Source organism: Perognathus longimembris, chromosome 28 (genome assembly GCF_023159225.1).
Source record: "Perognathus longimembris pacificus isolate PPM17 chromosome 28, ASM2315922v1, whole genome shotgun sequence".
NCBI classification, from domain to species: domain Eukaryota; kingdom Metazoa; phylum Chordata; class Mammalia; order Rodentia; family Heteromyidae; genus Perognathus; species Perognathus longimembris.
This window is the reverse complement of record NC_063188.1, coordinates 33,268,262-33,295,665: the sequence shown is the minus strand read 5'-3', so window position 1 is coordinate 33,295,665 and position 27,404 is coordinate 33,268,262. Positions and strand designations below refer to the sequence as shown.

Genomic DNA, 27,404 nt, shown 5'->3' with positions numbered 1-27,404 from the left:
ATTTTTTATAAAGGAGTTATGTGGGTTAAATATCTATTTAAGAAATACCTTAAATTAATATTATGGACTGTCTGCCTTGTGAGTCATCATCACTGGGAGTAGTAAGTCAAGACTGGATGATTACAAATGTGTTAGGTAGAAGCCATAGATGAAATAAGAGTTAAGGACTAAAAAGCTGCTAATTCTACAATACTTGCTTAACACCATTCTTTCTTGTTTTTTTTTCTCTCCCAATTTGGACCACGAACTAATACATAATTACTGTCTTCTAATATGTTTATTGTACTTCAAAACTTCAGGAAAGTGGCTGCTAACAGCAGAAAGACCAAAGATAAATGCTGGTGAAGATACAGAGAAAAGGGAAGGACTTATGCACTATTTTTAGAATGTAAACTAATTCTAGCATTAGGGGAAACAATATGGATGTTGTTCCTCAAAAAACTAAAATAAGGGCTGGGGATATAGCCTAGTGGCAAGAGTGCCTGCCTCGGATACACGAGACCCTAGGTTCGATTCCCCAGCACCACATATGCAGAAAACGGCCAGAAGCGGCGCTGTGGCTCAAGTGGCAGAGTGCTAGCCTTGAGCGGGAAGAAGCCAGGGACAGTGCTCAGGCCCTGAGTCCAAGGCCCAGGACTGGCCAAAAAAAAAAAAAAAAAAAAAAAAAACTAAAATAAAACTATCACCAACTATGTAGTCCAGAGGTATATTTCTTGCAGCTTCATAAGGCTGTGGACTCAATCTCCAAAATGGCAAAAACAAAAACATGCTATAATGCAGTAATCTCCTTACTGGAAATACATTAAAAGGAAATTAAATCATTGTAAATGGAGCCTAAGTGTCAGCAATTTATGAATGGATAATGAAAATGTGATACAGTGGAAAACAATTCATAAAAAGTGACATCCTGTCCTCTGTGACAATAGGGATTGAACTGGAGATCATTATGTTGTTTAAAGTAGGGCAAACACAAGAAAGACAGGAATTCCACATGATCTCACTCAGATATAGAATCTAAAAACATTGATTTCATAGAAGTTATGAATAGAATAGTGATTACCAGTGACTGGGAAAATTGATTAGAGAATGGGTAAATAATTACCATTATATAGAATGAAGCAATTTTAGTGTGCTATTGAACTGTAGAGGTAGATTAATAATAAGCTGTTTCAAAAAGCCAGAGAAAGAATTTTGAACATTTTTACCACAAATAAATGATCATTATATGAAGACAGAAATATGGTTAACCTGATACTACCCCATTAATATGTACACTTTTATTTTTCTCATTTAAAATTTGAATTTGAAATTTAACTTAGAGCTGTACACCGTACAGTATACACACAGTGATACACATCTCTATACCCTACTATAGTGTAGGTCAGGAGGATCACAGGTTAGAGTCCCAGCTGGGAAACGTAGCAATACCTTGCATATGAGAGAAACAGGGAGAGAGAGGAAGAGAGAAGAGAGCAAGAGGAGAGAGAGAGGAGAGGGAAAAAAGAGAAAAGAGAAAGAGGAGAAAATGAAAGAATATAATTTAGCTAAAATGAAAGCCTAAAGAAAAATCTACTTGAGTTGCATGTGAAAAACACTTCTGTTTTACTAATTTTTCCAAGCACGTTTTTCTTTTTCTTTCTTTCTTTTTCTTTTCTCTTCTTTTTTTTGTAGGTCCTGAGGCTTGAACTCTGGCTTGGGTGCTGTTCCTGAGCTCTTCAGCTCAAGGCTAGTTGGACCACTTGAACTACAGTGCCTCTTCCAGGTTTTTTGGGTGGTTAATTGGAGATTGGAGTGTCAAGGACTTTCCTGCCTGGGATGCCTTTGAACCTTGATCCTTCTGTTTTTTTTTTTTTTTTTTTTTTTGGCTAGTCCTGGGCCTTGGACTCAGGGCCTGAGCACTGTCCCTGGCTTCTTCCCGCTCAAGGCTAGCACTCTGCCACTTGAGCCACAGCGCCGCTTCTGGCCGTTTTCTGTATATGTGGTACTGGGGAATCGAACCTAGGGCCTCGTGTATCCGAGGCAGGCACTCTTGCCACTAGGCTATATCCCCAGCCCACCTTGATCCTTCTGAATAGCTGGGATTACAGGCAAACGGTGCCCAGCCTAAGCATGTTTTTCTCTTTTGAGGAATTATATGTTCATCTCATGTTATTTAATACATTTATTAGGCTATATAGTTCTAGGGATATAAAATATTTAATATCTATATACTATACATTAATTTATGCAGTCATATAAAATATTTAATATCTATATACTATACATTAATTTATGCAGTCAGCACTCCATGAAAGGCAGACAATTTGTAAAGATTGATTTTTATTAGAATGAATTAAATTCTTCATGGTAAGGGGTTTCATGATCACATTTCTATCCATGCTAATAGTGTAGTTTGATTGTATTCACTCTATTGTTCTTTCTTTATTAAAATATAATCTTATTATTGGTTTTTGTTTATGTGGTACTGAGGAATTGAACCCGGGGCCTCATGCATGCTAGGCAAGGACACTACCCCTGAGCCACATTTCTAGCACTTGTTCTTCCATATAATCTCTTCTCCATCTCTCCATCTCCCTTCCCTTTAGGCCTTCAAAATAATTCTGATTTTACTACCTTGGATAGTTTTCTTTTGTTGTCCTCTAACTTCCACAAATGGGAGAAAATGTGCAACATGTGTCTTTGGGGGACTGCTAGCCAGATTTCCCCTCTACCTCCTTAGCTTAAGCTAGCTATGAACCTGCTTTCACTGCTTTCCAAGTACTGGAATTACAAGTATACATCACCATACCTGACTAGTCAAATTTAACTTACCTTCATTGCTTCCTGAAATTTGCTTTTGATTAGTTTGCACTTAGTTTCCTTCCTATCTGCCAATCATAAGACCTACTTTGAACAAATGCCATTTTGACTTAGGGTAATTTTCTCATACAGAAATTCCACTTACCCAAGTGCTACTAGAAGCATCTAAATACATAATTCCTTAAAAGGATGCTATTTTCATATTTTAAAATGGTCTCTGGCAGTACTTGTAAATTAAAATTGTACCTTTGTGATCATGGAAAAAGCTTCCTCACCTGAAATGTAAAGTCAATAAGGCTAATCTAAGGAATTTATCTATACACTTTCAAAAGTTAAAAGTGTTAGTAATGAAATATTTGGCCAGAGTCAATGCCAGAATAGTGCCCTCATCCGTTAACCAGTCTTCAAATCTTTGAGTTCATTTTGATCAATGTGTGTTTATGAGCCTTCTTGAGTCTGATGTACTTAGGTCCCTTTCCACACACCCTCATTTGAAAAAGTTCAGAAAAACATCAAAAATTAAATTAGAGCAAATGTATACTTTATCTTTAAAAGTTGCAGTGTTTTTGATAAAGGGACATCACCAGCTATATTAGTATTGGTGAATTGTATGTTATAGGCAAAATATTTTAATGAATCTTGCTACTATTATTCATTCGGAGTATGTACAAAGTGGCAGCTGTTTCTTTGGTTAAAAGGCCTTCCAACTGATTAATGTGTTCATCTATAATTTGATTTTTAAGGAAAACTTTCATTATAGTGAGAAGAAAATGTTTCATCTTTATAGAAAATCTGGCAAAATATCCTGGCTTTTGCTCAGAATTGGAAAGCAAATGAGAATCAGTTTAAAATATTGGAAAAGTCAGAAAATTGGTTTTAGCTCTAGCTCTGTCTTTGACTTATCCTGTTTCCCTTCATGTTTAAAATGAAGGTAGTATAGTCATTATTTCTTAAGATCTCTTTCATGTCTTCTAACATTGTTTCACTGATAGCGTGTGTTAGGAAGAAGTAACATCTGTTCCTGGTTTGTGCTAGTATATTGACAAAAAGGATGTAATAAAATTTTAGCCTTGGATGTTTAAACAAATTATGAAACCATCATTATTTTTAAATGGATAATTTGAAATAGTATCCCCTAAGAGTGTAGGAGATTCATGGAGTGGTTATTGCCACACAAAGTACCATATTGTATACCTAAGGCTGAAATTTTACAGACAGTGTTGAAAAAACATCAGTTCTTGCCTTCATTCCTCTTGACTTCCTATGTCACTACTTCAAGGTCAAAAATTTGCAAACAAGTTTTGCATTATTAACAGTGTACACTTAATTTATATTTGATGGATGAGGCATTCTCTATTACTACTTCCTTTTTCAATTTCCTCAAAACATTACACCATTTTCTATTAAATCAGTAAGCTGGGCTTATATTCTTTTGAATATCTGAGTAAATATTCTGAACATGTAACTTATTGTACTGGCAGGTAATACTCTGATTATATTTTTTTTCTGTTCATTCCTCCTCTTCTCCACCATAGTTAATCAGTTACTATAAAAAATTTATAGTGCATTTTGTATGTTTTTCCCTCAAAAGCTCTATCATATATGTATACATATGTAATATAGCTCCCTTACTTCTCTCCTGGAAGACTATGCCGAGAGCACCATTTAGTCTCTTTTTATGTTTAGATTTTCAGACTTACAAAATATAATTCATGTTAACATGTTTTACACTTAACAGCTTTACTAAATTTTTTATTATAATTTTTTCTGTAGAAATTTTCTCTCGACACACAGTCCCATAATTGATAAATGACATTTTTGTTTCTTCTTTTCCAAACTTTTCCTTTCCTTTCAACCGTGGCTGGGACTTAGGTTAAATCTAACTCTTTCATATTTATTCAGGAATTTTGCATATATAGTTATTGGAATGATTGGCCCATTATTTATTCCTTTGACATTCAGTTCTATCTAAGTTTTATTTCAAGGTTATGGTAAGTTTATCCTTCCTATGATTTCTGGAAGGGTTTTTAGATTTAATTTTTTCTTAATTTAATTGCATTGCAATTAGAGATTATGTTCTATATCAATTACAGCTTTTGAAATTTATTTAGACTAGTCTTCATGACCAAATTTTTTCTTATTAACTTTTAGGATATGCCTGATATAACTGAATGTCTTCCATTTGATAGGTACATGTTACCCATTAGAAAAATAAGTTTTTTGGTAGACATGCTCAAATCTTTCCACATTCCTCCGCATTATTTTGTTGACAAATTTTTTTTCCTGATTTTAAAGACTTTCTTCTCATATTGTTTTTTTTTAAGTTTTTATTGTAAAACTGATGTACATAGAGGTTACAGTTTCATACGTTAGGCATTGGATACATTTCTTGCACTGTTTGTTACCTTGTCCCTCATACCCCCTTCCTCCCCCCTTTCCCTTCCCTCCCCCAGAGGTGTTCAGTTCACTTACACCAAACAGTTTTTCAAGTATTGCTTTTGTAGTTGTTTCTCTTTTTTTACCCTGTGTCTCTCAAATTTGGTATTGCCTTTGAATTTCCTACTTCCAATACCCATAATCACCTTCCTGTGGTTGTACCTACACTATCGCTGTAATCTTATCTGAGTATATTGGAAACAGTGTTTGTTGACAAATTTTTGTCAATTGTCATAAGTTTGTCTGAAATCTCTACAAGTATAATTAAAGATTTGTCTATCCTTTTAATCTGTTATTTTCTATTTTAAATATTTTGAGGATGTTACTGGTATATATAATTTAAAGTTTCAAAAAATTTTCTACCATGTGAAGCAAATGTTTTACCATTCTGAAGTGACGTTGAAGCAAATGATTTACCATTCTGAAATGACTTTCCTTTCTTTCATAATATATTTTGAACTGGTTTACTTTCTTCAAAATTAACATTTTGCCTCCTTTGTTTATTATTTATTGATAATGTTTTCATCTTTTGTTTCAGTATAGCGTACATGTTGGAAATTGCTTGCTTTTATTGAGACCTAAAGATATTTGTCTATAATTTTAAATGTATTTATTTATCTTTGTATTAGCAACATTAAAATATTAAGATATAATAAACAGCATTTACATCTACACTCAACACTTGCTAGCATTTATCTGTATTTGCCCTACATGTTTCTTGCTCTCCAGTATGTGTACCTGTGTTGAATGACTATATGAGAATGTATATGTTTATAGATATCTTTATTTGCTAATCCATTTTGATTTAGTTACAGATATTGTGACAATTCATATGGTTAAATATCTCATTGTACATCATATCATAATATATAAAAACATAATACAGTTATACTTTTAGAGATCATCTAAATGGTGTAACTCATTAAATGAACTCACAGTCCAACAAAACTAATATCAGGAAGCAGGTACTTGAAAGGCGTATGTGTGAAGTCAAGGGGAAAGGAGATGAGTGAAGAGAGGAAGCAAGAGAGAATATTGCCATAATAATTAATGTTTCTCTTATAAAACAAGAAAAATGAGCTGAGGGTATGGTTTGAGAGGGATAAGGGACAGTGATGAAAGGAATGACATGGATCAAGATGCATTGTACTTATAAAATAACTAGTAACTCCTTTGTACAACTACTTAAAGACAAAAATACTGGGACTTGAACTCAGGGCCTGGACACTGACCTTGAGTGTTTGTGCTCAAGGCTAGTGCTTTCTCGTGACTAATTGGAGATTTTTTTCTTAAAAAAGGATCATCCAATGTTTAGTTCAAAATATTTTACTTGTTTATTTTTTATTGTTATTATTTTAAAATAATATTTTATTGTGCAGGTGATGTACAGAGGGGTTACAGTTACATAAGTGAGGCAATAAACAGTGTTACCCTCTCTGTCATTTTTTCCTCCTTTCCCTCCCCCATCTACCCTCCCCTCTCATGTTGTAAAGTTCATTTCCAACATACTGTCTTGTGAGTATCACTATTGCATTGGTTCGCCCTTTGTCCTTTGTTTCACCATTCTGTTATTCCCCTTTCCTTCCCCAAATCAGATAGACATACATACAAGACATGGGGTACCAAAATAAAAGAAAGAAACAGTGACAACAGGGATAAACCACAGGAAAAAACAAACAAATAAAAAGAAATAACTTTACATAGTACACAAAAATCCTCTTGTTTTCATATTTTGGAGTTCATTTCTATCAGCATCATCTTATATGATCCTTTCTACATAGCTATTGAGCTATTGAGATCCTCTGCTAGTACTATCCTAGATATACATTAATTATTGCAAATAAGAGAAACCATTGGAGCCTGGCTTACTTCACTTATTATGATTTTTTCCAAATCTTCCCATTTCCTTACAAATGCGGCCATGCCATTCTTTCTGATAGCAATATAGAATTCCATTGTTTATATGCAACACACTTTCTTGATCCATTTACTGAGGAGCATCTGGGTTGGTTCTATATTTAGCTGTGGTAAATAATGCTGCAATGAACAGGTAGTTTTAGTGTGACCTTTTTTCGTAATCATCTGGGTAAATGCCCAGGAAATGGGATTGCTGGATCACAGGGGAGCTCTATGTTTAGTCTTTTGAGGAATTTCCATACTGCTTTCCAGAGTGGTTGAACCAGTTTACATTCCCATCAACAGTATAGTAGAGTTCCCTTTTGACCACATCTCCAACAGCATCTGTTGTTATTAGTTTTCTTGATAATGGCCATTTTTACAGGGGTGAGGTAGAATCTCAATGTTGTTTTGATTTGCATTTCTTTTATGGCCAGAGATGTTGAGCATTTTTTCATGTGTCGGTAGGCTATTCTTATTTCCTCTCCAGAGAAGTCTCTTTATTAATTCTTTAGCCCACTTATTAATTAGATGGTTGTTTCTTTAAAGATTTGTTTTAGGGGGATTTAATTTTTTAAGCTCTAGATATAATTTTGATATGAGGCCCTTATCTGTTATATGGCTAGTGAAGATCTCCCAATATGAGGGCTTTCTATTTATCTTTCTAGCTATGGTCTACCGTTTAATGTGATCCCATTTATCCAGCCTTTCTTTGATTTATTGTGTTTCTGTATCTTTATTTAGGAAGTTTCAACCTATGCTAAGGAGCTGTAGTATAGCCCTTATCCCTTCCTGTAATATTTTCAAGGTATGTGCTCTTACCTCGAGGTCTTTGATCCATTTGGAGTTGATTGTGGTGCAGGGTAATATATAAAGATCTTAGTTCAGTTTTCTTCATGTTTATAGCCAATGCTGCCAGCACTGTTTGTTGAAGAGGCTGTCTTTCTTCCATCTGATGATTTTGGCTCCTTTATAGGTGGCTATAGGTGTATGGGATCATATCTGGGTCTTGAATTGTTTTCCATTGGTCCTCAAGCCTGAACATGTCTCAGTACCAAACTTTTTTTTTTTTTATAACTATGGCTTTATGTCTCTTCATTTAAAAAAAATTCTGGTATATGTTTGAGGAAATTTTTCCTTGGATACTTTGCAGTTCTACACATCTTGAGACAAGAGTAATGTCCTCTTAATAAACTCTGTTTTTAAGGATGTTCTGAAATAAATGACTTGAAAGGTATCATTAGCTATCTCCTTTTTGAAGAAAAGCTAGATTTGTTTACCTCTTTAGATATTACCTGTATCATCTTAGGGCAAATGTCAAGCAAGCTGACTGCCCACTGTAAAATATATGGGTTCTCTAAATACCAGATTCCTCTTCTATAGCAACAATAAAGCCTATGGAAAGGCATCACTTTGTCTGGTTAGCTTCACCCTGTGGCAGTTGAAACTTAGGGAAGCTTAAGCTGTTGCTGTGAGCATTATTGTCCAATGAAGAAGCCTTGTACATTCTACCAGCAACTATGATAATGTAATAAACTAACTTATTTTCCAATTGAGGAAAAATCTCACTCATTTTAGAGTTGAAGGCATAGTCTTCTATGTTTTATCCATCTACAGTGAATTTTAAACAGCTTCATTGAGATATAGTTTATGTTATTTGACTTTTCAGCAAGTTATAAAATACCTTTATATGTTCTGGATATAAGTCCTTTATGAAGTATGTGATTTATAAGTACATTTTCTCATTCTGTAGGCTGTCTTTTTTCAACTTTGACATTGTCGGCTGCACATTTTTTTTTATTTTGTGGAATTTAAAAATAAGAAAACTATACCCTGATGTTTTCTTTTTAGAGTTTTATAGTTTTAACTCCTTAGTCTCTTACTCATTTTAAGTTAGATTTGAAAAAGATGGGGATTATTATCATCTGTATTATTGAGATAGTAATGTTCACCTTTAATATTTGTAATTCTGATCCATGAACATGGGATATTTTTCAATTTTTTCATGTTCTCTAAATTATTTCAACAATATTCTATACTTATCAGGGTATGTTTTCTGACTTCCTCACTTATGCTTATCTCTAAGAATTTGCTTCTTTTTCATGATGTTTTATATACATTTGCCACTTACTTTCATAAATGAACATAGAAATACAATTTAGTCTTGTTTATCGAATTTTTAGTTTGTAGCTTTGTTGTTCTCAATAGTGATTTTTGGATGCAAGATTGTTTTATGTGACTACAAACGTGTTACCCCTTTTTCATTTCTTTGTCTAATTGCTCTGGGTAAACAGGAGAAAAAATAGTAGAGTGGAGGTATCTGTCTTATTTTTGTTTTATAAGGAAATGATTTCACCTTTTTCCATTAAATATGAACTGTAGGTGTTTTGTAGATGCCTTCTCTCACACTGATAAAGATTCCTCTTCTTTCTACCTTGCAGTAATGTTATTTCTTTCATTTCTCAGGATAATTATTGGATCTCTTATTTCTTTTCTTTTTGGAAATATTAAGGTTTGACTTCAGCGCCTCATATTCAGGCTGCTTGCCTGGCTGGATGCTGTATCATTCTTGAGACATGCCTTTATCCTCTTTGCTGGAGTCTTACAGATTTGTGCCTGGGCTAGCATCAAATCATGATCCTCTTGATCTCAGCTTCCTGAATAGCAGGGAATATAACAATGAGGCCTCACCATGTGGCCTTCTTTTTTTCATGATGACTTTGATATTTTGTTGACTTTTTCTAAGATATAACTTTTGTTTTTGTTGACTGTTTCTAGTTATTTTTAACTTTTCCATTTTATTAATTTCTCTTCAAATCTTGTTTCCTTCTCTTTGCTTTTACTTTTCTCTTTTTCTAATGCTTAAAAGGAGAAGGTTGTGTCTCAATAAAATAAAGCAAAGAGGGTTTTCTTTTGCTTTATTTCCTTCTATGAATTTTCTCTTATAATTATAGAGCTTAGCATGGTCCTTTTCTCTTTAGCTACCCATTTTTTCCTTATTCTTCTGAATTGAAGTCCAAGTTTTCACTTTCTCTACAGTTTGTCCTTCTTAAGTTTGATAAGTTATTGGCTATATCCCTTCTTTTTATTTGGTTAATCCTGTAGAATCACAGATAGAGAAAGCTTGTAGCAACCTAAGGAAATCATATCGCTTATGTCTATTATACTATTGAGAAAGTAGCCTAAAGTATAAGAATGACTTGTCCATTGTCTTCAAATGATGCAATAAACTCAGAGTGTATTTCCTGTGTATTAGAGCTTTTTCCATTACATTATCTTTTCTGTCAATATTTCATTATATTTTAGTTTTATTTTCAGGTGTTGATTACAATTATTTGTTTAGTCTTAGAACTGAAGTTCCTTAAAGGCAGCATCCATACCTAAAATTCATCTTTGTACAGCGTGTATACATAATGCTGTGCTTTGTGCTTATTAGTCAAGCATTAATAGATAATTATTAAAAAATAAAAATATTCTATTAGTCAAATATCTAATTGGTTTTATTCATTGTGGGTGCCATTATTATAACTGTATAGAAAGTGGCATCTAGTGGTTGGTGTGTGTATTACATTGACCTGGTTTTTGTTTTGGTTTCTTTAACCCATAGATAGCAAAACCCTCCCCATAATGTAGAATGAATAAATAGCATATAATTTAAATTTTCATACTACATTCAAGTGAAATTTTTAAAATATTTTCTTTAAGTAGTTGTACAGAGAGGTTTCAGTTCAAACTGAGTACATCTTGATGTCACTCTTTTCTCATTCTCCAATTTCTACAATCCTCACCCACTCCCTCAAGTTACATAGTTCCATTTACACATATATATGTTAAATATTATGACTGTATTCACCAACCCTTCTTCTCTCCATTTGTCTATCACCCACCCCTGACTTTACCCCCTCTGATACCACAAATTACAGCCTCTTGGTATTCATTTTGTTCAACTGTAAGTTAGTTGTTCAGAGGAGTTACACCACTGGAATTCTTCCCTGCATATATCATATGCTGATCAATAAGTTTGTGATTATATGTATATGACTCTTTATGTCAAACAAATTGATTTGTAATTTCAAAATATTTTAAGAAGTCTCTCTAAAATAAATTTTATGTTATAAATATGCTTTCCAAGGATTACTGGATTCAATGATACACACAAAAATAAGGAATTGTCTGAGCAAGGCAAAATTTGCTTCTGCTGAAGGGTGCACCATCAGCCAAAATTCTGGCAAGCAAGCACACAGAGCAGTCAGGCTACTTGTTGATCTCTAACACAGCTGGCACTGCCCCTTTGCTCAGATTGGTTCGGGTCAGGTTCACAATCTGCTCATGATTGGCCAGTCCGAATAGAGTAAAACATATTTACATAAGGTGATTTTTGAAAAAAGATTAACAGTACGCAAGTAACCTCAAGATATACCCATACCCTCTGCTATTTCTTGGACAATTTGAGGTTTGTCTAATGAGGTAAGTCTTAAGTCCATCTTGAAAAGAAACCAGTTGAAGGCAAAATCTTATATTTGAAAAATCCTTCTTTATTCTAACACAGCTCCTCTTTTCCTTAACAAAAGCCAAACCACCAGGCCAAAGCAGGAACTTTGAAGCAACTCATTTGAATAGAAAAGACACTTTTTCTTACAATTTTAACAAATAAGGAAATATGAGAAGATGAAATCATTTATTTATTTATTTATTTATTTATTTATTTATTTATTTATTTATTTATTTATTTATTGCCAGTCCTGGGGCTTGAGCTCAGGGTCTGAGCACTGTCCCTGGCTTCTTTTTGCTCAAGGCTAGCACTATACCACTTGAGCCACAGCACCACTTCTGGCTTTTACTATATATGTGGTGCTGGGGAATCAAACCCAGGGCCTCAGGTCTACAAGGCAAGCACTCCACCACTAGGCCACATTCCCAGCCCCCGGAAATCACTATTTTCAAAGAAAAATATTAGATAAAACTACTTCAAAAAATGATACCCAAGAATATAAAATGACCAGGTACTTGTACCTGTAATCCTAGCTAGTCAGAAGGCTGAGATCTGAGGATTGTGTTTCAAAGCCTGCTGAGGGAAGGAAAGTCCATGAGACTCTAATCTCCAATAAACTACCCAGAAAAAGCTGGAAGTGGCCCTGTGACTCATGTGGTAGAGTACTAGTTTTGAGTAAAAGAAGCTCAGAGACAGAGCCTAGGCCCAGAGTTCAAGCCTTAGCAACAACCTCCCCCTCCCCAAGAAAAGAAAGAAAACATCATGTTTGTTTATAAGATGTATTATGAGTTAACAAATATTGTTGGATATTGGGAAGGAAGAAATATAATGAAAATCTGCAGTTTTTTTACTTATTTTTCAAAAATTATTATCTTCTAGTAATTATGCAGAGTTTCAATTCAAAATGCCAGTGTATGAGTATAATACAATATCATTGAATTTCTACTTGGTGTTATTCTCAGGATATTTAATTTATATTTAAAAGAAGATCTAAAACAAAGTTAACCATAATCCTATTTAAAACCCCATCCACATATAGTCACAAAAAATGCAGGCTTGTACTATAAAGGCCAATGTTATTCTTACAGTAATAGCCATTTTATATCAGATTTATCCTTTGTCCCATAATTATGCAATTATTAAATGTGTTGTTGAGTGCTGATAATATGCACAATATCCTGTGAGTTTGTGAGTCAGTACTCTCTTGTGAATCAGCAGCATGTAAATTTGGTAAATTCAGGTGCTGAAGGCATGGTGCAGGTGGTAGAGCACCAGCTGGTTTGCACAAGCATCAGATAACTAGTTTGAGTCCCAATTCCGGGAAAAGAATTGGTTAAATCATAGTTTGGAATCAAGAAATTGTCTTTGCACAAAACAGTATTATATATTTTCAGTTAGCCTCTGCGTCTGGCATTTTGTAATGTTCCCTTCCCATTGTTGAGCAAAGCTTTACTAGGAGTATATCACCATCAGTGTGCCTGATCTGTAACAGAAAATCAGTAAATATTTGTTAAATTAGTTACATTTTTTTCAGGTATTCATCTCTATATTTTGTATTTAACAAGTTATGTTTGATGAATATGTCAAGCAATCTTACTTGATTTATTTATATGTATATATCATATTAAAATCAAAGTATATAACCTATCACATGTATAATAAATAAGGACTATGTAACACTCTTTCAGTGTGAAATGTCAGTAGTACAGGAGCAACCATTTGCAGTGTTATGGGACTCAGCCACCATAAACCATTGTGGCTTGCTTTTATAATTAGGAAGCAAAGTTCTATCAGGAGAGTGGCTTTTTGTTTTAATTGAGTTAGTTGATCAGTATTAAAGAAGGTATTTGGTAGTGACTACAGAAAGGACCACATGGAATGTGGGACTTAAGTCACAGGAGCTCAAGGCCAACACTGCTTATACACATAATTTGATTTTTTATAAAATAGGGTTCTTAGGAAATGTGTCAGATGATCTGTTTGAGGAAAGATGTACCACCTTCTTGGATGTATATGCTATGCTATCTACATATGTTTCACTAATTACTGTTTGTTTTTCCAAGCCATTCAGCTTTATACTAGGGTAAAGGAGAAATTTGCATGGCAGAAGTCATATACCATTGCATCTCTATAGATTTTTGTTTCAGATTTATCTCTATACATTTTTTGGCTTCACAATCTCACTTTCTAGTGTTTAATTTGATAACAGTGGTTATTTGGAATATGTAGTCTGAGGAGCAGTATTTTTGGTTTGGAGATTTAGAAATTGAGCTAATATTAATGATGTGGAAGTAGGTGTAAAGAAAAGAAAGATATTGTAGGTTTCACATTCCACGAATGTCCATGAATGTAGAGAAGCAAGTGGTAGCCATCGATGCCTAGTTGCCAAAGTCATTGCTAATAGAGATCAAAAGGCAATTTGTTTCAAGCAAGAGTAGAAAGAATAGCAGAAAGAAGCAAGTTTCTAGTGGTAAACCATATTAATAAGGAAGGTATAAGAAGTTTCTTTTTATTTTTAACATCTTCAAAAATATATTTCTCAATTTAAAATGACCAAAATTACATTTATTGTGAAGTAGTAAAGCAATACATAAAGCAAAGGTATCTATCATTTTTGTATATATATTGTATATAGGTATATATCCATATATATACAAATATTTTCAGATTTTTTTCTGGTATTTGTACTATAATTTTGGATTTATGAATTAGGTTGGGTCTGTCTTCAAAATTTGTATTTAAATCATTTTCTCCTCTTTCTGTTCCTTATAGGCTTGCTATGGGTGTTCTCCAGGATCAAAGTGTGGCTGTAGTGGTGTAAAAGGGGAAAAGGTAAGATATGACAAGGGATCTTGCAATTGAGTCAAAACAATAAAATAATATTTCAAATATATATAATTTTTTTTAAATACAAGGCTACTTTTCTGTCCACACATAAGTAAGTAAAATTAAAGAATTTTTAAAGATTAGGCTATATATCAGTGATCACGAAACATGTTAGGTTAAAGACCATTCACTAAGTATTTTAAGGTTTATAATACAATATATTTTTTTCCTTTACTTTTCTGTTGTGGTGCTGGAGATAGATTATCTTATTCAGGGTTTTGCTCAAATGAATCAAGCACTCTACTACTGAACTATACTCCCCACTCTTCTTTTTTTTTTTTTCTTTTTACGTCTTGGGATTAAACTCAGGGCCTTATGTTTGCTTGGCAGCCATTTGGTCCATGACCTTCCCTTTAAAAAACACATAGAAAATAAACCAATCAGTCTTTTTTTCTTATTTATTGTCAAAGTGATGTACAGAGAGGTTACAGTTTCATACATTAGGCCTTGGGTACATTTCTTGTCTTTTAAAGGTGACCAAAACATCTTAGCTCTTGTGCCACTGAATGCTAAAGTACTAGAAACAAAGTATATGTAGATAAATATAAAAGACTGTATTTTTCTCCTCTTTTCAAACACTGTTTCAAAGAACAGTATTCCAAAATATGTGAAGCTAAAAATCTCATAGTATTAAAAGGAGAGATAGACAAATTAATAATCATGGCTATAGATCATGATACTCCAATCTTACTTGGAGCCAGCAGCTCATGCCTATATTCCTAGAGATCTGAGGATCATAGTTCAAAGCAAGCCTGGGCAGGAAAGTCTGTGAGACTCTTACCTTCAATTAGCCACACAAAAAAACAACAAACAGAAGTAGTGCTGTGACTTAATATGATAGAGCCTTGAGTGCAAAAAGCTCAGAGATGGTGCCCATGCCCCATGACTAACAATAAAAAGCAAACAAAAACACTTCAATATCAGTCATATATAGAACTGGTTTTTTAAAAAGTCAATAAAGGACTATGTTATTTAGGGAAGATAATGCCTAAAAGTGGGGCTGCTGGGTCATAGGGGAGCTTTATGTTTAGCCTTTTGAGGAACCTCCACACTACTTTCCAGAGTGTTGAACAAGTTTACACTCTTGCCAACAGTGTAGTAGGGTTCCCTTTTGGCCACATCCCCTGTTGTTAATAATTTTCTTTACAATGGCCATTCTTTACTGGGGTGAGGTGGAATCTCCGTATTGTTTTGATTTGCATTTCTTTTATGTCCAGGGACGTTGAGCACTTTTTCATGTGCCTCTTGGCCATTCTCATTTCCTTTTCACAGAAGCCTTTTTAGGTCTTCAGCCCACTTATTATTGGGACAGATGTTTCTTTGAGGATTTGTTTTGAAGGAACTTAATTTTTTTAAGTTCTAAGTATATTTTATGAGACCCTTGTCTGTTATATGGCCAGTGAAGGTCTTCTCCCAGTCTGAGGGCTTTCTATTTATTTTCGCCATGCAGAATCTCCTTTCTTTGGGGCTGGGGATATAGCCTAGTGGCAAGAGTGCCTGCCTCGGATACACGAGGCCCTAGGTTCGATTCCCCAGCACCACATATGCAGAAAACGGCCAGAAGCGGCGCTGTGGCTCAAGTGGCAGAGTGCTAGCCTTGAGCGGGAAGAAGTCAGGGACAGTGCTCAGGCCCTGAGTCCAAGGCCCAGGACTGGCCAAAAAAAAAAAAAAAAAGAATCTCCTTTCTTTGATTTGTTGTGTTTCTGGGCCTTTATTAAGAAAGTTTCCATCTTCCCTGTGGTTTTAGCCCCTGTTGTCACTGTATTTGATTTTGGTACCCCGAGTATTGCATATATGGTATATATGTTTGTCTGAATTAGAGGAGAGAAGGGGAATATCAAAATGGTGAGACAAAGGGTAAAAGGCAAACCAATGCAATAGTTACAAGACAATATGTTGTAAACTAACTGTACAATTCGGGGGGAGAGGAGGAACTGGGGAGGATGGAAGGTGGGAGAAAAATGAGGGAGGAGGTAAGAGGTTTGACCAGAAATGTACTCACTACCTTATTATGCAACTGTAACCCCTCTGTACATCACCTTGACAACAAAAATTTAAAAATAAAAGACCTATACAGCATCATTGAGTACAATCTCCCCAAAGTAGAAAGAACCAAAATGTTCACTGATTGTGAAAGGATAAATTTTGGAAAGTATGCAGTAGAATTCCACTCAGCCATCAGAACTAAGTATTGATAAATGCAACACCATAAATAAATTATAAAATCCTTGTCTTAAAAGAAGCCTAGCACAAAAGCTTAAAAAAGCTTAAGACAGCATATAATTTTTATCAAGATACACTATTTTATGGGACAACAAATGAGTTTCTGTAAATACCAAAAGCTTGAAAACAGTAAACTTCACATTGGAGTAAATAAGGAAGTAATAATAATAAAATAAGAAGAAGCATAGAAAATCCACAGCTATATGGAAAATTAGAAAATGACACTTTAAATAACTGATGAAAAACTTAGTATGGAAAAATTAGAAACTTTGTAGTTGTATATTGCTTAAAAGCAACAGGAATTGTATGATGTGAAGTGAGGCTTAAGTAGCTTTAAAGTTCTATGTTAGAAAAGAGGAAAGAGATTGAAATTGGTGATTCAACTTTGCCATTTAAAGCACTAGAAAAGGACTAGTACAGTTCAATAAAATCAAAGGAAATAAAGGGAATATACATATAAACTGGAAAAAATACAAAAACTTACACTGCCATAACGTAGTGATTGGTAAATTTATATCATGATTAATTATGAAATAAGCTGGAATCACAAATTACTAAATTAGGAATTATCCTAAGGACATTAAAATATCAATGGGAGAATGTTATGAATAAATTTATAACACATTTGATAACTTAGTTGAAATAGACAAATTTTTTAAGAAATATATATATACATTACCAAAACTCAAACAAATTTATTAAAGAGAAATATAATCAAATAAGCAAAATATTAATACCCTTGTGCCTTCTAAAGAAAATGAATTATCAACCTTTCCCACAAAATTTCCAGTTCTAGACGGCTTGACTGATGAATTCTGTAGCATTAATAAAAGAGATCGTAATAATCTTTTACAAACTTTCAGAAAACAAAGAGATTGGGAATTTTGCCCAACTAATTTTATGTAACCAGAATAGCCAGTATACCAAAACCAGACAAAGACAAAATTACAAAAACTAGAAAATTAGAGACCGTATCCTTCATGATCATAAATGCTGAAATTCTTTGCATTTTAGCAAATCACAGCCAATGACATATAAAGAAAAAATACATTTTGACCAAGTGAGATTTTATACCAAGAATTCATGTTCAGTTTAAAATTATAATTCAAAATTTTTGTTCACTATATTAAAAAAACTAAAAATGTGTTGAAACATTAATAAGCTTACCATCTAATTATCTCAGCAGAAAAAGAGAATGTCATTGAAGGAAAAAAAGATTTCCTTAACCTTAAAGGGCATCTACCATACCCTACAACTAAAATGATTTTCTTTTTTTTAAAAATCCAAACAGAATTCTTTTTTAAAAAAAGATTTTATTGTCAAACTGATTTACAGAGAGGTTACAGTTTCATATGTTAGGCATTGGATACATTTCTTGTACTGTTTGTTACCTCCTCCCTCATTCCCCCCTGCCCCCTCCCCCTTTCCCTTTCCCCCATGAGTTGTTCAGTTGCTTTACACTAAACAGTTTTGCAAGTATTTCTTTTGTAGTCATTTGTCTTTTTTACCCTGTGTCTCTCGATTTTGGTATCCCCTTTCAGTTTCCTAGTTCTAATACCAGTATACACGGTTTCCAATGTACTCAGATAAGATACAGAGATAGTGCAGGTACAACCACAGGAAGGGGATACAAGAGGATCATCAATAATAGAAGCTACATTGGAGAAAGACGTGAATTCTTTTCTCTATAGAAACATGAAAAATCAAATACACATTCTCAGAACCAACTTTTTCAACATTCTGGGAAACAAGTCAAGATTTACAGAAAGTGTTGGATGCTTTTAATGTGTTTCAAAGACATTGTTAAGAGAATAAATGTAAAGGTGGGCATAGTTTATTTAAATTTTTAATAAGCTAATGAATTTGCATTTGGGGCAGACCTATAACTCTTCTCTGCCACATATCTGAGTGGTTTCTTCTACTTTACAACAAATTTCTCATGGATTCCTTTTAGCTATCTTCATCCTTGCTTTTACTTTAAATCTTACATATCTGATTTCTTGGTCTTTCCTATTGAACTTTATGCTAGAAGGTTTAATTCACTTCATTTCTGATATACATTTTTGTTGTTGTTGGCCATGGGGCTTGAACTCAGGAACTGGGCACACTGTCCCTGAACCCTTGTGCTCAAGACTAGCACACAAACATCTGGAGCCACAACTCTACTTTTGGTTTTCTGGGAGTTAATTGGAGGTAAGAGTTTCACAGGCTTTCCTTCCTCTGCTGGCTTTGAACCACAATTCAGATCTTGGCTTCTGAGTAGCTAGGATTACAGGAGTGAGCCACCAGCCCCAGGCTCCGATACACCTTTTCATTTTGCAAGAAACCAAGAAGATTTCTTAATTAATTTATTAATTTATTTTTCTCTCGTATTTCTTTCTTGAGATGTTACCCCTGCTGTACCTGATCTTAGTACTCTGGATACTGTATAGACCTGTGGTGGAACTAGGGAAGAGAAAGGGAATACCAAAAGCGAGAGACAAGGGATAAGAAGACAAACCATTCCAGAAACAATACTTACAAAACCATTTGATGTAAACCCAACTGTACAACTCATGGTGGGGTGGGGGGGGGAGAGGGAAATGCAGAAGGGAGAGGTGGGGGAAAATGAGGGAGGAGGTAACAAGTTGGATAAGAAATGTTCTCACTGACTTACATATGAAACTAACCCCTCTGTACTTCACTTTGACAATAAAGAAGAAAAAAAGAAACTAAGAAGATATAGTGAAAATATTAGCAAGGTTTTTTGTCCTTCAGAATGATTTGTGGTTTACTTCTTATGTCTTAAAAGTTTCTCTACATTATATTCATATATAATGAATTTGTTAGCATTAAGTTAGTTTTACCTGGACAATCATTTGATCTTTTTGAATCTCAGCCATAATTGTGTCTGAAAATTCACCAGTGACCTTACTTTTTATTCTTATTTGATTACAGGGAGAACGAGGATTTCCAGGTTTAGAAGGCCATCCAGGTTTGCCTGGATTTCCAGGTCCAGAAGGGCCTCCTGGACTTCAGGGACAAAAGGTACATTTCCCATCAGAAACACCAGAGGGGCTTATCTTAAATGTGGGACAAAGTGTCAAATTAAAAAGTTACTAAATTATAGCAAGAAACTCTTTAAATCAAACAATGGAATAGTAGGCTGTATTGATTTTTATTCTTAATTGAATATCACTACTGCATTCAGATTTTCATTGATTTTTTTATCTTAATTGAGTATTACAACCACATTTAGATTCTTTTGGAAGATGCTATTAATTATATGTTGTTACTGAGATCCTCAACAAAAATCAATTCCTATTGAGAACTCAGTTGAGCTGGACAGAGCAGAGCTATTAGGTGTCAGCGTAGGTGATTAAGACAGCAAGACAAAATGAAAGAAGCAGTGAAGCCTTTACCCCTTTACTTCAGTATCATGAGAAAGAAGTTAAACTGGAGAAAGTGCTGACTCTCCCATTATTCTATTTTTTTCTGTGTGGCATAACACCATAGATGGTCAAGTGGATCTACACAGAAGCTGGGAATCTTTTTGATTTGGATAGTTCAAAATCAAGAACTCCTGAAATCGTGTTTGCCAAGAGGCAGGTTTGGAGAAGAACTAGGGCTGGGAAAGTACTGAGAGTGCCAATAGTCTCTTAAGAGGTTTCTTCCTCCTCCCATAGAGAAATCTCCACCAAAACCTTGTATATGTGATGTGACTCCCTGCAGAACAGCACAACCAGCCAGGAGAGCCTGAGTCTTTTTCACTGCACCTCCTTTCAGAAACTATAGTACATTGACTGTTTCCCAAATTTGGTGTGGGAAGAGCAGTTGTCCTTCATGTGGCCTATCAGAAGGCTTTAGCTTGGGCCTTAGAATCACACATAGTGTTTAGACCAGAGCCAGTCTTCTCAATTCCATGTCTTGATTTTCTAGGACGTAAGTAAAAAACAAAGTACTTATTCATGGGCTTGAATGAGTTGTACTTTAAAGGGCGATGTCAGAAACAAGCATTTAATCTGAGATTGTACAGATTGTGGTTATGATCAATATTACTGCAAGCAAGATGATTAAGTATGCCTAGATTGGAAGTAACCACAATTTCCAGTTGTTGCCAAGCTAAGAAAAGATGTCCCCCATAGCCCATTGACATTAATTTGGAGAGCCAAGAGGTATTGTTCTTGAGTCTTATGGTGGGTTGTTGTACTTGGCCAGTGTTGGTGCTCTAAGGGCAACAAGAAGTATTGATAATCACAGAGACCCCTCTTGCTCAGCCAGAAGTTGAGAACTACATTATCATCTAATACAAGCCAAGGAATTTGGACCAGTTTATTTGGGCTTCCAAAACTGAAGTCATTAATATCATCAGCAAGGGTCAAGTATGGGTGGAGTACTACCCACCCATAATTAACAGTGGGACGACTTGCCTAGAGCATATGCATGAGTAAAATGTATCTAATGCCACGTGGAAATTCTCCTGAGAAGTATCTGTCTACTTTTGTAGTTCCTATATTACTCCATGTAGTCTGAAATATTTAAATGGAGGAATTCATTTGACGATTTGGGAATCTTTTATCAACATCCCATATATGCATATTTCACTGTAGGGATGTGGAAGGCCTAGTTTTGACAAAAGGAATCATTCTCCAATAGGGATATACATTGTTCTGGGAATATCAGATAAAAATTCCCTCCTGGTGGGTACAATTTGGGTGTGGAATTGGAAATTTTGTTTAATGTGGCAAAGGCTGCTACTGTCAGGGCCAAAATGGCCCCAATAGCAGACTCCCCCATATCCTTTATCCCAGATGTTTTCAAGGTTTCCATATTGGATAGGAATTATTTGAATTCTGAAAATACATTTTTTTTCAAATTTTTATTATCAAACAGATGTACAGAGAGGTTACAGTTTCATACATTAGGCATTGGATACATTTCTTGTACTGTTTGTTACCTTGTCCCTCATTCCTCCCTCCTTCCTCCCCCTTTCCCTTTCCCCCCATGAGGTGTTCAGTTCATTTACACCAAACAGTTTTGCAAGTATTGCTTTTGTAGTTGTTTGTCTTTTTTTACCTTGTGTCTCTCGATTTTGGTATTCCCTTTCAATTTCCTACTTCTAATACCAGTATACACGGTTTCCAGTATACTCAGATAAGATTACCGACATAGTGTAGATATAGCCACAGGAAGGTGATACAAGAACATAATCAATAGTAGAAGCTACTGATACACATGGGACGTTGAAAGTAGTTACAACTGTGATATAACAATCATTTCCATAACATGGAGTTCATTTCACTTAGCATCATCTTATGTGATCATAAGGGTATAGCTATTGGGCTCTTGTGATCCTCTGCTGTGACTTGCCTAAACCTGTGATAATTATTCCCAATAAGGGAGACCATAGAGTCCATGTTTCTTTGGGTCTGGCTCACTTCACTTAGTATAATTTTTTCCAAGTCCTTCCATTTCCTTACAAATGGGGCAATGTCATTCTTTCTGACAGAGGCATAAAATTCCATTGTGTATATGTACCACATTTTCCTGATCCATTCGTCTACTGAGGGGCGTCTGGGTTGGTTCCAGATTCTAGCTATGACAAATTGTGCTGCGATGAACATTGTTGTGCTGGTGGCTTTACTGTGATTTTTGTTTGTGGTCTTTTGGATAGATACCCAAAAGTGGGGCTGCTGGGTCATAGGGGACCTCTATATTTAGCCTTCTGAGGAATCTCCATACTGCTTGCCAGAATGGCTGAGCCAGTTTACATTCCCACCAACAATGAAGTAGGGTTCCCTTTTGGCCACATCCCCTCCAACAATTGTTATTGTTAGTGTTCTTGATATATGACATTCTTACTGGGGTGAGATGGAATCTCAATGTTGTTTTAATTTGCACTGAAAATACATTGTGTTCCTGTGGTGTCCAAGTGCAGTTGTTGGAAAAAAATCATTTCCAGAGTAACAAGATTGGGATACATGAAATACTAAATTTGTCCCCTTTTAGAAAAATGTCCAGGGCTGGGAATGTGGCCTTTTGGCAAGAGTGCTTGCCTCATATACATGAAGCCCTGGGTTCGATTCCACAGACCCACATACATAGAAAATGGCCAGAAGTGGCACTGTGGCTCAAGTGGCAGAGTGCTAGCCTTGAGTAAAAAGAAGCCAGGTACAGTGCTCAGGCCCTGAGTCCAAACCCAGGACTGGCAAAAAAAAAAAAGAAAAATGTCCATATGTGGTATTCAATAACACAACAGTCAGACATTTACCTGAAATGTTGGGCAGTTTATAGCTCATCTAGAAGTTTTGTCACATTCAGAGTGGTGGTGACTCCCTAGGATAGTCATATCTATGAATTTTACAAGATGGAAGTCATATAAGCCATTTACAGGAGAGAGAGAGGAGGTTAAATCTAACCCCCATACCACATAGCCAGCCTTATGTTTTGATTCTGTCAGTTTGGGACACGATGTCCATTGACACAAATGTGGGCAGTCCGCACTGGGCTTACAGCAAAGATACCATTTTCATGTGCATACTAAAATAATCAATGGGAACAGATAATAGTGAAAGTTAAGGCAGAGCTTTTTCTTTTTATTTTAATGGCTTTGGGCCCTGTGCAAAAAGTCCTACTTCTGTACATTTTCCTTTCCCCTCCTAATTTTATTGTTTTGTATGATGGTTGTCATTAATGTAGTTACAAGATCCACTTACCAGGCAGTCCACCCAATAAAGAAGAACAGTTAATTTAAATTTAGAAATATTTTAACAATTAATCATATCACAGCTTAAATATTGAGAGAATACTCCCCACCGTCTTGAAGAGGTAGTTTTGTTCGATTCAAGAGCAAATAGGATCTGTGCTAAAGTTCCTGAGTAGAACTTGAGCACTGAGGAAATAGCAAGATTGTAAATGACCATATGGAATTTTGGTAGATGAGCCATTCCACTGACTTTCTTTTGTCTAATAACACAAGAATAAAAACAGCAGAATGATTCTTGTGTACCCAGGAGTTGCATAGAAGTAGTGAAGAAATCTGAGGCAGTCTAATTTATGTAGTTGAGCACTAAGCAGTAATCCATAGAGATTACTAGCTTGGGACATTGCAATGAATTTCAGCTTGAACTGCACTGCCTCACCTCTGAACACGCTGGAGCTGTTTAAGTGTTTCCAAAGCATAAGCCTGGTCTTGTGTCTTGTGTAAGTAAAATGAGGACTCTAACTGAGATTCAATTTCAGTTACGTTATGAACATGGGGGCTTGGGAATAGAAATGAAGTAGAATGATCGGAAAACATACACTTTTTATCTTTGAGTTTATTTGGAACTAGTATTTCAGTTTCTTGCATACCATGCTTCTTGAGAGAGAACAGTTTGAATATTCATATTTATCATTACTTTCATGCATACTGAATTATCTTATTGATTTTTTAAAACTTGTTTTGTTATCATCGATTAGTTGTACAAGAGGTTTTCATTTTGATATGTCCATATATGCATAGAACATTCATTGGCCACACTCACCCCCATTTACTCTCCGTCATCCCTTCTTCGCCTTTCCCCAAACCAATCTCAATTGTTCATTTTTTAAGCATATACATAAAAAGTATTTTGAACACATTTCTAACTTACCAGTTATAGTTATATTTTAATTACCTACTGTTTTCTAGGCATATATATAATCACGTCACTTGAAAATAATGGTACTTTTGCCTCATCCTTTATAAACTTTTTTCTGTTATAGAAAGAGTTCATTAAAATATATCAGAGTATCTTAGGAAGAATAATGGCCCCCTCACCCGAAACATCTATATCCTTATTCCCAGAACCTGTGACTATGTTAGTTTACTTTTCTTTATTCAAATATTTAGAAGAAAATGGTTCATAAAAAGCTCACTGAGATTTTAAATTCTTAACAAAGAAGCTATGATAAAAATTGGTACGTAGATTAATACACAGATGCATGGCCACTTTAGCATGCACTAGACAACAGAATCAAGAAAGTTTCTCAGTTCTTAAGCTCTGGTAGTAGAAAGTACCTTATAAAATAAACCAAAGATTTAGAACAGCAAATTCAACAATGTATATATACTTGGGCATAGATGAAATACTATTGCCATTTTGGCAAGCTGATTGACATACTATGGAATTGCCCCGCTTCTTGCTCTAATTTGGTTTATGCATAAATGATTTAGGCAATAACTAAACCACGGTCTCAAGTTCTTTTCTGTTGTTGCTGTTGTTTATGGGGCTTGAACTCAGGGCTTGATCACTGTCTCTGAGTCTCATTGTGTTCAAGGCTAGCACTCTACCACTTGAGCCACAGCACCACTTCCAGGTTTTGAATGGTTAATTGGAGATAAGAGTCTCATGAGGATGTTTCTGCCCGCACTGGCTTTGAACTGTCATCCTCAGATCTCAGCATCCTGAGTAGCTATTATTTACAAGTGTGAGCCACAGGCTCCTGGCTCATGTTCATTTTTTTATATGACTTATACTTTATAAGTATAAAGTATATACTTTATAAGTATAAAGTTTTTTGCACTCAACAGTTTTGTTCTCAGAAAATAAAGGCTTTTCTTATTTTTGTTTTGTTGTTGTTGTTGTTGTTGTTGTTGTTTTTGCCAGTCCTGGGGCTTGAACTCAGGGCCTGAGCACTGTTCTTGGCTTCCTTTTGCTCAGGGCTAGCACTCTACCACTTGAGCCACAGTGCCACTTCCGGCCTTTTCTGTTTATGTGGTGCTGAGAATCGAACCCAGGGCTTCATGCTTGCTAGGCAAGCACTTTACCACTAAGCTACATTCCCAGCCCCCCCCTTTTTTTTTCCCTCAAGGCTAGCACTCTGCCACTTGAGTCACAGCGCCACTTCTGGCCATTTTCTGTATATGTAGTGCTGGGGAATCGAACCGAGGGCTTCATGTATACGAGGCAAGCGCTGTTGCCACTAGGCTATATCCCCAGCCCCGGTTTTCTTATTTTTGTTACATAATTTACCTCTGTGCTTTTCATCTTAATAATAAGTACTTCTTCCTTGGGTATAAAATTTTATCAATAACATTCACAAAATTTTACAAAACCTGAATCTTTTATTATAGAAAATTTGTTCCTAGAGGGCTCTTTTTGAAGAAAAACTCACTAAATATATTGTATTTTTCAGGGTGATGATGGAATTCCAGGGCCACCAGGACCAAAAGGAATCAGAGTAAGAAACAGTCACTGTACAGAAAATGCTTTGCTGGTAGAAACAGATAAAAAACAAATGAAGAATTATGAGACACCAGAGAACACTTGCGTTGAAATATAGAGAAATAGTCTTTAAAAAGTTTAAGAATCAGTATATGCCTACAATGAACTTTTCCTTAATATTTTGATAAATTTGCCTATATATGCCTAGATGTCTATTTAAATAAATATAGTAGTATTTTAAATTTTTAATTTTATTGTCAATTGTATGTACAGAGGGGTTACAGTTACATATGTAAGGCAGTGAGTACATTTCTTGTTATAGTTGTTACCCACTAAAATTAGTTTATGATGAACATATATGCAAGTACTATTTTTTTCTTGTTTTTTGACAGTCCTAGGGCTTGAATTCAGGACCTGAGTGCTCTCCCTGGCTTCTTTTTGCTCAAGGATAGCACTCTACCAATTGAGCCACCCCGCCACTTCTGGCTTTTTCGTGTTTATGTGGTGCTGAGGAATCGAACCCAGGGCTTCATGCATGCAAGGCAAGCACTCTACCACTAAGCCACATTCCCAGCCCCTGGAAGTACTATTTTTTTAAAAAATATATAATTACTTAAAAATTATAACATCTGATTGATTTAAGCTAGAATTTCCCAAACATTATGACCATCTAACAGATCTCCCATGATATGATATGTAGATAGTACAAGCCTTTCTGCATTTTTGAGGAAAATGTTTGATTTAAACCATTATGTTAAAGAATAACTACCTTTAGAAGAATATAACATTTCTTCAGTTTAAAGATAAGTGAATTTTTAAATTTTAAGGTTTGAAAAATTAGGATGCATTTCAAAAGTGAAACACTGAATGCACTTTTTTAATTAATAATTATTTATTTATTGTCAAAGTGATGTACAGAGTGGTTACAGTTTCATATGTAAGGCCATGGATACATTTCTTGTGCTATTTGTTACCTCCTCCCTCACCCCCCTCATCCCTCCCCTTCCCCATGAGTTGTTCAGTTGGTTTATACCAAATGGTTTTGCAAGTATTGCTTTTGGAGTCATTTGTCTTTTTATCCTTTGTCTATTGATTTTGGTATTCCCTTTCACTTCCCTAGTTCTAATACCAGTATATACAGTATCCAGGGTACTCAGATGAGATACAGTGATAGAGCCAGGACTGAATGCACTTTTTCTAAACATTCTTAGGTTGACATAAATCTGACTGTTGTTTTTAGAATGAAGACAAAGTTAGTTTAAAACTAGTACCTGTTTTAAAATTTTCATTGTTATTATAAGGTATACACAGGGATTACAGTTATATAAGTCAGGTAAAGAGTATTCTTTTTTATGAGAAAGGCCATATTTAACTTATCTGGGTCTTAGAGTCTTCATATGTTAAGCTAAATAAACAGCATATTACCCAAGATCCTTTTTTATATTTAGTAATTTATTTATTGTCAAAGTGATGAACAGAGGGGTTACAGTATGAACTCTAGGCAG

The 27,404-nt window shown here is 35.0% G+C and overlaps 1 protein-coding gene across 4 annotated transcripts in view; it reads left to right on the top strand.

Moving 5' to 3' along the window:
• The window catches only part of Col4a5 (collagen type IV alpha 5 chain), a 186,673-nt gene that overhangs the window by 52,136 nt on the left and 107,133 nt on the right, over positions 1 to 27,404 (top strand). For all 4 annotated transcript variants that reach the window (XM_048336891.1, XM_048336890.1, XM_048336888.1 and 1 more), the window contains exons 2-4: positions 14,396 to 14,455; positions 19,670 to 19,759; positions 25,871 to 25,915. In XM_048336891.1, the coding sequence (XP_048192848.1) occupies positions 14,396 to 14,455; positions 19,670 to 19,759; positions 25,871 to 25,915 (195 nt within the window). The remainder of the gene's footprint in view (positions 1 to 14,395; positions 14,456 to 19,669; positions 19,760 to 25,870; positions 25,916 to 27,404) is intronic.